At 38.2% G+C, this 13,121-nt stretch overlaps 1 protein-coding gene across 1 annotated transcript in view; it reads left to right on the top strand.

Annotated features, from left to right (window-relative positions):
- The first annotated feature begins 2,082 nt into the window (after window positions 1–2,082).
- Window positions 2,083–13,121, top strand: part of IPO8 (importin 8) — a 70,540-nt gene continuing 59,501 nt past the window's right edge. Inside the window, exons 1-3 of the mRNA XM_079936644.1 lie at window positions 2,083–2,267; window positions 7,809–7,890; window positions 12,936–13,092. Of these exons, the coding sequence (XP_079792770.1) occupies window positions 2,184–2,267; window positions 7,809–7,890; window positions 12,936–13,092 (323 nt within the window). The 5' untranslated portion in view covers window positions 2,083–2,183. The remainder of the gene's footprint in view (window positions 2,268–7,808; window positions 7,891–12,935; window positions 13,093–13,121) is intronic.

Below are 13,121 nucleotides of genomic sequence, written 5' to 3' on the forward strand. Positions count from 1 at the left end.
TATTTTAATGAATAATATATAGAATAGAGATTTATGGAGCAAGGTCCCAGAGGAAATGGGAGAAGATTGGGTTCAGATTGGAGGCAAGGAAGTAAAGGGGGGTAAACAGATTAATTTGTGTTTGAGTGATTTGAGCCTAGTGGTTTTGTTCATCTTTGCAGAGCTCTGTGGAAAGAGGTAGGGAGTTTGAGAAGAGTATTGAGGGTGGGAACAGTTGCTGAGATGCTGAAGGTGGTGCTGAGCAAAGGAGAGGAATAGGATTGTTGAGCCTAAGGAAAGAACACATTTGTAGCGGTGTCGGTTTGCACAGTGGGTCAAGGGTAGACTTGAGAAGTTAAATTGGGAGTTTATTAGCAGAGAAGGATGTGTAGTCATGAATGGATAGACTAAGGAAGGGCTGAAAAGTGACTGAGTTGGAAAACCGTTATAGAGTTATTGAGGGAGACAGAGATGGAAGAGAAGGTCCTAAATTGGAAAGAGGATATTGGAGTTAAGATTTTAGAGGTCAAGGCATTTTAGATTCATGTGGTCCAAAAGAGTGGGATAAGGAAATAGTGTGAAGATGAAAGGCACTATGATTCATAAAAATTTGGAGTGCTAAGGAGTTTGTATTTTATCTTGAAGTTGATGGGAAATCATCAAGGAAGGGACATGACAGTATTAACCTTTAAGAAACACTACTCTGATGGAAATGTAGAGAATGGGAAAAACTGGAAGCAACCAGATACATATTGCTAGGCACTTTTGCACCCAGCTGAAGGGCGTGGTCCCATTTACAGCCCCTGTAGAGGGGAGAGCTTTCAGGCAGCTAAGTTTTCCACCACAAAGTTTCTGCCCTCTTGATTGAACCCAGTTAGCTGAACCAATCTGTCTTAATTACGTGCTCCAGGAAAGATCACACGCCTTCAGATGTATTTTGCCCACAGTCATCTTCTTTACAAATGTAATTAAACTCTCTTTTTCTGGGTTAACTTCAGGAACAACTAGCTCCTTAATATTTTTATGCCATTGAAATTTTGGGGCCATATACGGCCACAGTGGGTGGAGACAGTATACATTTTCTTGCATTTCACTACTTTTCTGAGAAGATCTGGAAGTATTTCAGAAACCCTCAGGCATAGAGTTAGTTTCTCTGATCTGGAACAGTTACTTTCTAAGTATATTTTTTCTGTTTACATTTGTCTCTTCTATCACATTGTAAGTTCCTTCATAGTAACCTGCATTGAATTCATTTTGTTATAATGTGGTGCCTAAGTATCGTAGTACTCTGGCCCCAAAATTCATGTTTAAAAAACGTTCAGTGAGGGACTTCCCTGGCGGTGCAGTCGTTAAGAATCCGCCTGCCAGTGCAGGGGACACAGGTTCGAGCCCTGGTCCGGGAGGATCCCACAGGCCATGGAGCAACTAAGCCCCCAGCGCCACAACTAATGAGCCTAAGCTCTAGAGCCCGCGTGCCGAGAGCCCACCCAACGCAGCCAAAAATAAATAAATAAGAAAAAACAAAAAAAAACCCGTTCAGTGAATGAATGAGTGAATGAATGAATGATGGCTCCCACAGACTGAGGGAGCCTTGTTCTTCTGTGGGCTAGATGATCTCAAGGTCCCAACAAGTCTGCCCTGAAACAGGCTCAGTTGTAATGCCCAAAGAGTGCTCAGACTAACAAAAAGTGCCACGCCATCCATATATGCTTAATTTGGATGTAGCTGTAAAGAGACCTAGCTAGCTCGTTTCCGGATCTCCGAAGAGGCGGTAGGCTCTTTTCCGTATGGTAGCAAGACTGTCGCCTACCGGAGCCAGTGAAACCGGTTTCCCTCCGGGAAAGAAGCCGAGACTACTTTCCGTACAGCAGCATGGTGGCCGCCAGCGGGGGCGGCCATAGCATCACGCCCGGGGGGAAGAGGCCGCCGTAAAGGAGGCGCCGCTTCCTCTTCTTACTTCTCCCGCCTCCCACCGGCTGTCGTAAAAGGGTGAATGGAGAGCGAGTTGTTGGGGGTAGAAAGGGAGGACAGGGGGCGCGGAGTCAGAGTGGCGCAGCAAGTGGCTGCAGGTGGCGACGGTGGCGGGGGGTGGGGAGTGAGGTAGTGCAAGGGTCGCGGAGGAGGAGGCTGAGAGGGTCAAAAGAAAAACTAAAGCTGCAGTCTGGCCTACTGGCCCGGGGGCCCCCGAGCCCCCGCCCGGGGAGATGGACCTCAACCGGATCATCCAGGCGCTGAAAGGCACCATCGACCCGAAGCTGCGGATTGCAGCTGAGAATGAACTCAACCAGGTAAGGAGCAGGCCTGCGGCGCCCCCCGCCGGCTCGCCGGACTCTCCCTCCTCGGCGCCCCTGATCTCCACCCCCACCCGGGCCCCGGGCCCCAGACCCCGACGCGTCTTTCGGCCGGTTCCACCCTCGCCCCAGCCCCCGCCCCGGGGTCCAGTGGCGCCGCACTCTCCGGATCTTTTCTCAACGGCTCACGCACCTGTTGGCCACCTTTGCATCTTTTCATGTCGTTTTCCTTCCCCAGTGCAGTTTGTTCAGCCTGCCTGGTCCGCAAAAAGAAGCTTTAGCAAGCTTTGCTAGTGTTTTCGGGATGTGATTTCTTTTCCTTAAGTACGCTGACTTGGTGGGAAAATTCACTTAAAATTCAAATCTGAGTTCAGCTTTTCTGCACACCCAGCTCTTTTTAGGTGTTGCTGTGGGAAACCCTGCCCATCGCCTGCTTCTGTGGGGTTGGCAGGACCGTTTAGACACTGATTGGCAGAGTTTTGTTGGAGCGTTGGAGAAATGCTGTCGGGAGAGTGCTCTGGGAAGAACAGGCAATTTTTATGGTGTTAGTGCTTTGCGAAAGACTCGCCGAGTAGTAAGTGTAGGGACTTCTTATAAACGGTAAAATGTGTGAGACTTTCTTTCATTCCCCATTCTCTATTCTTACTAACTAGCCTTGACCATGTTCCAGCGATACTACCGACATTTCCAAATTTAATGATCCCAAACTCTAGCTTGTATTTTACTCCTCACCTGTAAGAATGAATCAGAGACCTCTCACTAAAAAGTACGAATTAAGGTCCACCCCCGGGATAGATTGACAGCTGTCTGAGGTTGCAGTAATCCTTAAAATGTAAAAGAATATACCTAAATTAGTGGTTCTCAAAGTGTTGCTCAGGATGAGCAACATGAACATCGTTTGGGAACTTGTTAGAAATGCAAATTATGGGGCTTCACTCTAGACTTAAAGAATTAGAAACTCTGGGGATGGGGCCCAGTTATGTTTTAATTAGCTAGCTAGGTGATTCTGTGCTTCCTAAAGTGTGAGAACGACTGTCCTAAGTAAATGTTTCTGTAGGAGTTCACTTAGGTTTTCCCTGGTTGGAGTTGACTTTAAAGTGCAAATATCCATTGTGAATCTCTGACAGGGATTATTTTAATGGGAAATCTGGGTGGAGTAAGTGTGAATCCAGGATTTCCAAGAGATAAGAGGGAGAGTGAAAACACTGACTCTGGAGGGAAGGTTGAGTTGAACTGAAGCCCAAAGAGAATGCATTGGTGCTTCAAAGAGAAAAGGATTCTCACTCAGAATAGGGGAAAATTAAAGTCAGTACCTGTCCCAGGCTTTGCAGGGTAAAAGTACTATATGTTGCTTGGCTAGAAGAGTAGTAATCCAGGCATTGGTTAGGAGGAACAAAGCAAGAGCTGAACTTGCAATCTACCAGTATGAACAGGCGAGTTAGCCTCTTTCTCTTCACAATGAGGCCAGATGTTATACTGATAGTGTTGACAGGGATTATGTCTTTGCTATCATGTTGTACTACCCTGCCTCTGTTAGCCTACCCTTGCTTTGTTTCTGAGTCATCAGTATATAAGTGCAGTTGAATTTATAGAAGTGGAAAAGGTAGGTAGGAAAGCCTACAGAACTGCAAGAGACATTTAGGATCCAATTCTACCCTTTTCTTCGTGGTATTTCAATCCAAATCCATTCCAACCTCACTCTGCCCTGCCCCATATCCACCCAACTAATCACAGACCACAATTTCCTCTGCAACTTCTAAAAGTAGCTTATTGCTATGTCACTCATTTAGCATTTATATTTAGTATAATGCTTTGGATTGTAATATGCTCTAAGTATTTTTTTGAATTGTAAGTAGAAGACCAAAGTATAATGTCATATAACCTTTTAATAAAACATGGTTTTAATGTCGGATTTTGTATGTTTATCCTTTACCACCACTGTAACCTCCTTTTTTGTTGAATAAACAGGTGGGTAATCTACCATAAATGATTACGGTCCAGCTCATTTAATATTTTAGTCTAGGTCCCCCCACGATAAATATTCTCTGCATAGGAAATAGGGGCAGTTTCTATAGTGTACTGATTGATTTGTCAGTTGCCATTTAGAAGAGTAAGCAGTTTCAAAACATAATGGCCTGTGTTCCAAAGGATAAATTCTTTTGCACCTAGATTTTTTTTTTTTTCGGTACGCGGGCCTCTCACTGCTGTGGCCTCTACCGTTGCGGGAGCACAGGCTCCGGACGCGCAGGCTCAGCGGCCATGGCTCACGGGCCCAGGTGCTCCGCGGCATGTGGGATCTTCCCGGACCGGGGCACTAACCCGTGTCCGCTGCATCAGCAGGCGGACTCTCAACCACTGCGCCACCAGGGAAGCCCCAAAGGATAAATTCTTATTTGGAACTATATTTTTCTGTAGCCAACATCTTTCTGTTACCAGTGACTGGCTCCTTGACTGCTATATCCAATATTGTTTCTCTGGAAAAATGTGTTTTCAGTTTTATTGAAGGATATTAAGAATGGATCCTGTACACATTCATCATTGTCTTTAAACCCAGCAGTCCCTTTAGCAGCAGCATAGGGAAGTAGGAATGGGTAGATATCTTTTTCCAGTAACTCATCCAGAAAGATGTCTTCTTTTAATAAATCATGGCCTCAAAAGGGAAATCAAGATATTTACTTTCATTGCCACACTTTGGAATCTCTCCTTTTCCATGCATCTGTATGTATCATTTTTATTGCCCTTTAAGAGAGTTTGCTTCTGTGAATAACATATTTATCGGGTTATTTGCAGGCACTACTACAAGACTCTGCTCTCATGGACCTTACCTTCTAGTGGGGGTACAGAAAAGTAAATAATACAATTTTAGGTTATAAGTGCTATAGAGAGTAAAGCCCTAGAGAGAGTGTTGGAATGTATAAGTAGGGTGATCAGTCTCTGAAGAATGGCATTGAGCAGAGACCTAGATATTGTGAAGAAGTGAACCAGATGAACTGGGAGAGGAAGAAAGGGAAGAGCAAATTCAGTAAAGGCCTTCAACTTGGTGTGTTGGAGGACTGGAAAAGTTAATGTTGAGGGAGCAATGAGGCAGAGTGGGAAAACATCAGGTTTTGCTTTAAATGAATTCTCATAAAATGCAGAATTTAGCTAAGCAAGAAAGCTTTATTTTCAGAAAACTTCACAGGTATGAACCAAAATCCTCAAGAAATCATTGAGAGATAGTATTATTATTATCTTTTAGAAACTTGAAGCCCAGGGTAGAAAATTGGATAAATATTTGTAAGGAAAGTAGTATGAGAATATATCTGAATTTACCACTGAATGTTTTAGCTGGTCAGATTAATGTTGATTGAATCAAGGCTGAAAGAAGACAAAAAGTTGCAGAAGTTCTGTGAAATGTCAAACAGTTGTAAAAAGAGGAGTTCCAAAATGTGTACAGTGGCAACAGTGTTGAAATAAAGTCTCCACTATAACTACTTCCAAATAAGTAGTATTAATCTAAGTGTAAAGGTTATTTTGTACTTATGTATAATAAGTAAACTATGTAGATTAGAACTAAACAATATATATGTTTCAATCATTGATTCACTACAGGATCTTACAGTATCTCAAAAGTTATAAACGTGAGTTATTTTACAAGAATATAAATGTAGAAGGTGAGACTGAGCTAAATCTGTTTTAATTTTGACTCCTGTAAACTGCTATTAAAAGAAATCTGTTTTCTTAAAAACTACTTTAAATTTCTGGTGGTTTCAATTTACTTTATATACAACAGATTTAAGATTTTGAGGTTTATACAGGATGAAAGGAAGAGCAATTATAAGATAATTTAAAATTTTACTGAAGGATATGGAAAGACTTGGAAAGCATAATGTTCCTGGATGGAAAGAAGCAATGTTTTAAAGATGCCAGTTTTCTCCAAACTTTTGGTCATTTATCTTTTTTTTTTTCCATATGTATTTATTTGGTTGCACCGGGTCTTAGGTGTGGCAGGCGGGCTCCTTAGTTGCGGCACACAGGCTCCTTAGTTGTGGCATGTGAACTCTTAGTTGCGACATGCGTGTGGGATCTAATTCTCTGACCAGGGATCGAACCCCGGCCCCCTGCATTAGGAGCGTGGAGTCTTAACCACTGTGCCACCAGGGAAGTCCCTGAACATTTATCTTAATAAATGCTATTACATATAATAGGAAAGGTGATAAATTTAAAAAATGGAGTGGTATGCATAAACCTAGTGGTGTACTGAAAGGGATGCACCATAGATCCAGGCTCCTGGGAGGAGGTAAGCAGAAAAGACTCTGCGTCATGGTCTGGCTTTAGCCTCACTGAGTATGAGTCTTTTCTGGGAATGTCAGTCGGCAAGGCCAAGTGTAAGCTCTGGGAATGTGGCAGGCCTGTACTAGACAGGTACTAGGTCCAGGTACTAGACATCTGGAGGGTATATGATCAGAAGGAATAGGCTGCTCTCTCTTTTTTTTTTTTTTTTGCTTCTAAAGTTACCATGGCCAAACTCAGGAATAGGTCAAAATAGAACATGTCTATGGGGAGAAATGGCCCAGGCAGCAGGCAGTTCATCAGCACAGGCTCACTTGGGCATTGTTAAATTTAAAAGCTGCTCTGGCAGGGAAGAGATATGGGAACATATATATATGTATAACTGATTCACTTTGTTATAAAGCAGAAACTAACACATCATTGTAAAGCAATTATACTCCAATAAAGATGTAAAAACAAACAAAAAAGATGGCTAGAACATAATCAGTACTCAATAAAATTTGTTGAACAGATAAAAAAAAAAAAAAGATGCTCTGGCAACAGAGAGCAGCTGGTGACGACAGCTCTCAACACTGTCTTGTGAAGCACACTGTTCCAGTCTGGACTGGTTCCTCTCTATAGCTCATGCACAGCCATTGTCCATTTTCTGTGTTGGATCTCTTGTTTTCTGTAGCCCATGTTTTCCTGTTTGTCAAAAATACCGTAAACAAAATTGAAGCACAAATAAGCTGGAAACAAACACTTGCAATGTATAAGTCAAATAAAAATTTGAGATTAAATTCATAAAATAGCTCCTAGAATTTATTAAGAATAAAACAAATATTCCATTTACAGAAGGGTGAGGGGATAAAGGAATTTGTAGAAGAAAACAAATAGCCAACAAACAGGAAAAAAAATTCAAGCTAGAATAAATGTAATTTAAAATATGAATAAGGTTTAAAAGTTTTGAAAGAATGATATATTAGATATATAAACACACATATTCTACTCTTGGGAGTGTAAATTCCTGCACCCTTTCCGGAGAGCATTTTGACAATATATGTCCAAAAAACATAAAATTGTTCTTACTCATTTATTCATCAATTTATTCTAAGTAAATTTTTCTGACTTGGAGTATTTTAGTAATCTTCATTTGGCTTTGGAGAGTTTCTCTCACTGTAAAAGTTTTTCTTTTATTTGGACAGTAATGTATTCAGAAACAGAGTGCTAACAGTTATTCATTTATATTGCCCTATTTTTTTATAAAATATTTCTTTGTAATTTCAGTCTTACAAGATTATCAATTTTGCCCCCAGTTTACTTCGGATTATAGTCTCTGACCATGTGGAATTCCCAGTACGCCAGGCAGGTGAGTTGTTTTTTTTTAATCCTTTATAAGTTTATTTATGCGTAAAAGTAGGACTAGTGTTTTATTTCATTTCTAAATATCTGCTTTCTTTGAAAACATAGGAAACACACATGAAGTATTTCTAATGGCTTAAAATCTCACTCTCTTTTTCCCTGGAAATTTAGAGGTCCATACTGAGCTCTTAAATCTACCATAGCTTTTTCTTTCCTCTTCTCCCTTCTAGCTTCTAGCTACAGTTCCTTTTCTCTGTAACCTTGCCATTTTTCCCTCTTAGCTTTCCCAGTTTTAATAGCTTTATCTCCCTAATTTTTAATGATTCCTGGTGGCCTTGCCTTTGGGCCCATAGATTAAGACCATGAATTTGTATATATTAATGTGGTTCCATTCATGCATCAGATCATGGAGATAAGGTTTGCACAGGTGTTCTTAACCACATGACTGGGGAGCAGGACTTTTGTTATAAACATGAAACTTACTTTTGAGTCTGTGGGATCTTAGGGTAGTTCCCTGATGTGTATTATTCTTCTTTTTGCTTTTTTAATGAACTGGTAGTTAGAACCCAGAAGGTTAAAAAATGGAGAAAGTCTTAGAGTGTAATGAGTCCTGGAAAGAGAATAATTTCATGATAAAAGGGGTAAAATGATAATACCTAATTTAAAAATATGTAATTGAAGAGACTTAAAGAATTATGTAAGTGATATGTACTAATAAATAATTTAGGCAATATAGAAAAATAGAAACAAAAATGTAGAAAAAAATTACCTGACATTGATCACTCAGAAATGACCATCATTAACATTGGGTGAACGTTAGTCTTTGCATGTGTTCAGGTAGAAGGATAGATGAACAATATAGAAATGGGATTATACTATACATACTGATAAAAGTATTTAGTTTTACTTGAACATAACAGAATAAAAATGTAGGGATCATTAAGTTTTGGAAAAATATGATTTTCTAAATGATCCATTTGTGGTTAAGAAAAACCTATGGAAAAACATTCACGGTGGAATTATTTTTTATTTTAATAAGGTTTATAACACTTCTATGTAAGTTTTTTGAAACCACAATTCTCAATTTAATCTTTGTTTTATAAAATAGGGCTGTTTTGAAACCACATTTTGCTAAGTGAAACCTATTTTAATAACCTAAGTGTTTATAGGGCTATTGTGAATTTCCCATAAAGCTTTGTAGAAACATTTTTAAAGATGTTAAAGCAATTTATTAAATTAATATGTCTTCTTTATATGACATATAAACATTACAAAAATACAGTTTATATTATTAGATTCCTCTTAATCCCACCCCCAAAGATACCTACCGTCAACTTTGGTGCATGGTTCTCTAATTCTTTTTTTTCTGTAGATAGGTTGGTTTTAAAAAGTAACAAAAATCTGTTTGTATTACACATGCTATTTTATAGTTTCCTTTTTTTTCATTTAACCTAATACCCTTGGGGCATCATTCCATGTCAGTACATATACTTCATTCTTTGTAACAGTTATTCAATATTTCGTTGAATTAGAACTGCCATAGTTTATTTAAGCAATCTGATATTAGTGGACATTTCCTTTATTGTCCCTTTTTGTGGGTTTTTTTTTTTTTTGGTACGCGGGCCTCTCACTGTGTGGTCTCTCCTGTTGTGGAGCACAGGCTCCGGACGCGCAGACTCAGCGGCCATGGCTCACGGGCCCAGCCGCTCTGCGGCATGTGGGATCTTCCCGGACCGGGGCACAAACCTGTGTCCTCTGCATCGGCAGGCGGACTCTCAACCACTGCGCCACCAGGGAAGCCCCTTTTTTGTGGTTTTTGATAGAGGCAATGCTGAAATGAACATCCTTGGACACATATCTCTGGATGCTCGTGTGGATAGTTTCACAGAATAAATTTTAACAAATGGAAGTACTAGGTCAATGATATTAACAATATTAACATTTAGAATTTTGAATCTTATCACCAAGTTGCATTTACTTGCTTTTTCTATCAACAGTGCATTAGAATGCTGGGTTCCCCATGTCCTCACCAACTGTATACAACTTTAAATCTTGATAACTTAGGTAATTAAGTTTTGATATAAAATGTAAATAGCATTTAAAGGCAATTTTTTTCTTCATAGTTTATGTAGATTTCAAATCTGTTAGCCACATGACAGGGTTTGTCTTGGTGGTTGATCATGTCCTAATTTATTAGGACAACTTTCTACTTCAGAGCATCCATTTTATTAGACAGTCTGAAATATACTGTGCAGACTTCTACATTATCATCTAAATTTAAGTGCCATTAATAAATTTTCTGTTCTATTTAATCTGTTATTAAAATACAAAAGCTCCAAGAATCTGATGGTGACACCCAGACAGATAATTTATCATTTTAGTATGACATTTAAAGAAGAATGATATGATCTTTGATTAAAAAATATCAGCCTGTATAAAAAATTATGCTAATATTAAGTGGAAATACTTAGTTCTGCAAAATATTCAGTGCTTGATTATTTTGTTTGTGGGAAATTCTAAAATATTCTTGCTATTATCAAGCAAGCTCATTAGTGAATGTCCTTTATTACCTTACTGTGAAGAAATAGGAAATAAATGTAATATGTTGATATTGGCAAGCCAAACAAAATAAATTTGGATGTTTGCTCCACTGTTTTCCTTTTGATTGGTAAGCTTAATAGCATTATTAAGGTTAACCTCAGTGTTCCAGAATACAAAACCTAGAAATAAGCAGAAAGTTGCCTCTGATCAGTCCAGAAGCACTTCAAGAAGCTCTTCTGTTAAAACTAATGTGTCTTATTTGTAGGATACTCAGAATCTATTTAATCTTGTTTCAGATATATAATATATACACTTTGTTACTTTATTTCCTAGCCTTTAACAGATTAAAGTAATAACAAGGGAGAGAAGGAGAGAGGGGCTACCAAATTACTATGAAAAATGGAAAAGCTTAAAAACATCAACTTAGAAAAGCACAGCATTCTGCTTCACAGAGTTTAATGGCATCCTTTCCCCTTTGAGGTTATGGAACCCAGTTGATCTGTGTAGTGGTGGCTCTGGGTCCAGAGGATAGAGTGTGTGTGATGATTTATTGTGTTTGAGAAGGGGAGAAGCGTTTGTATGTTTTAAAACTAATTTCAAACTTAAGATGCTTGAAATTGTGAGTGGATTCTGCAGAAAAGCAAATTTTAATACTTAATTTCTTCATGAATGAATTAAGATATTTGTATTTTCTTAGCTCTGGCAGATGTTAGATACTTGAATTAAATGATTAAAGGGAGATTTTTAGATTACTGGTACAGTTTCAGTTATTTTTGGTATATTTCCTTCATTATCTTTAGTAATCCATGATTATCCATGAGAGTAATTAATATTCTCTTTTCAAATTATTCATTAAGTTCAATTTTATTTTAACTAATTGCAGATTTATTCCAACATATACAAATTTGTCAGTGTGCCTTTTATATAGGCCATCTCTTGTGGTGTCCCATAATAAAAATATTTTTTAGTTATAAAATTAATAGCATTTAATGACTGAATTATGAGTAAGTCCATGATTTTACCATGTCTGTATCTTTGCTGTCTGAAAGTTGTTTTTTATTTTCAAGACTAGTTCTATAGGGATTAAAACGGTGTGTATAATATATTGATTTTTTGATTTTTCTTTTTGCAAAGATTAATCTCATGAAATCAGTCTGAACTGCTGACAGGTTGGACCATATTCTTAGATCATTTATTCATTTTTTTCAACAGTTTATGTATTTTTATTGCTGATGACTATAATATTAAAAAATAAATATACTGGGATAAACGATGGTACTTAGTCCAGAGACTGTGTGGTCTGAATTAAAAAAAGACAAAAACCCAAACTCTGTCACATATAGACACATTTTCTCTCTCCCTCCCTCCCTCTCTCCCTCCCTCCCTCCCTCCCTTTCACTCTCTCAAATAATTTTTGTTTTTATCCTAAAAAATGGAAATCCTAGGTGAAATTGTCTTTTTCAGACCTGTGTTGAATCAAAACTAATGAAAGAAGACCTTGTAGGATGTCAGGTTTATAATTTCATTGGGTTTCTGTTGTATTACAGCCAATGTAGAACATATTGGTTTATTCTCTGTGGTATAATGCTTTTATGAGCCAATTTAGTTTATGTTAAAATTGAGATGAAGGGAGGATTGGGTGGAGGGGAGAAGGGAGAGGAGAAACTTAAGGGAAGAAAGTTATAATGCTTTGCAGATCACCTTTCTTTATTCATATATATTATGTATATGTAAGAATATGACACTATAAGTAAGTATTAATTTACATTCAGTGCTCAGCTGGGATGGTTAGAAAACTTAACACCCCCTATCAAAATTCTGTAGCAGTATGTTAGCTTCTTTTAGAAGTCTTTTGTTAAATGTTGATGATTAAAAAGAATAGGAACAGAATCATTAATTATGTGTTTTGATAGAAATAAACAGGTAAGAAATTTCCTGAGATTTTTCAAAAATATTTGAAAGCTGATGTCCTTTTCTTTATTGTTATATTTACAAGTGGCAAATATTTCAAAAGGGTTAGATAAAAATTACCAATACTATAGGTATTTCAAAATAGTAGTGTGGGATAATAGCCAGTGAAAAAAAAACAACAAAAAAAGCAATCTCCATGAAGGACTGTAGAATTTCATGTGTTGTCAGTTCAGTATGAGGCATTATGAACAGTATGACTCTTATGGTCTCAAAGTACTTAGTAGAGTTTCATTTAGACCATCTTGTGTTTAGTCTAAGGATGCATACTTGAGTTCCTGGATCATTTTTCTGTCATGTAAACTCTGGAAGCTTGATTTAATGAGATGTTTTCTGCTTAGACTTGCTTTACTAGCTAAAGAGAAACTTTCAATTCTTATCCATTTTCCCTTCCCCACTTGGCTATTTATAACTGTAAGATTTTCCATTTTTGCTGGGTATCATGTTTAGCATTGAAGGGTTTAGCCTTTCATGCTCTGTAAAGCTGAATGAAAGCCATCTTTTTGATACTGCTACTTCAGCATTTTTTTTTCTCTGACTTAGCTGCCATTTACTTGAAGAACATGGTGACCCAGTACTGGCCGGACCGAGAACCTCCACCAGGAGAAGCAATATTTCCATTTAACATTCATGAAAACGATCGCCAGCAAATACGTGATAATATTGTGGAAGGAATAATTCGGTCTCCAGATTTAGTGAGGTACATTATACTGTTTCTATATGCTTAGT

This window comes from Stenella coeruleoalba (genome assembly GCF_951394435.1).
Source record: "Stenella coeruleoalba genome assembly, chromosome: 11".
Classification (NCBI taxonomy): domain Eukaryota; kingdom Metazoa; phylum Chordata; class Mammalia; order Artiodactyla; family Delphinidae; genus Stenella; species Stenella coeruleoalba.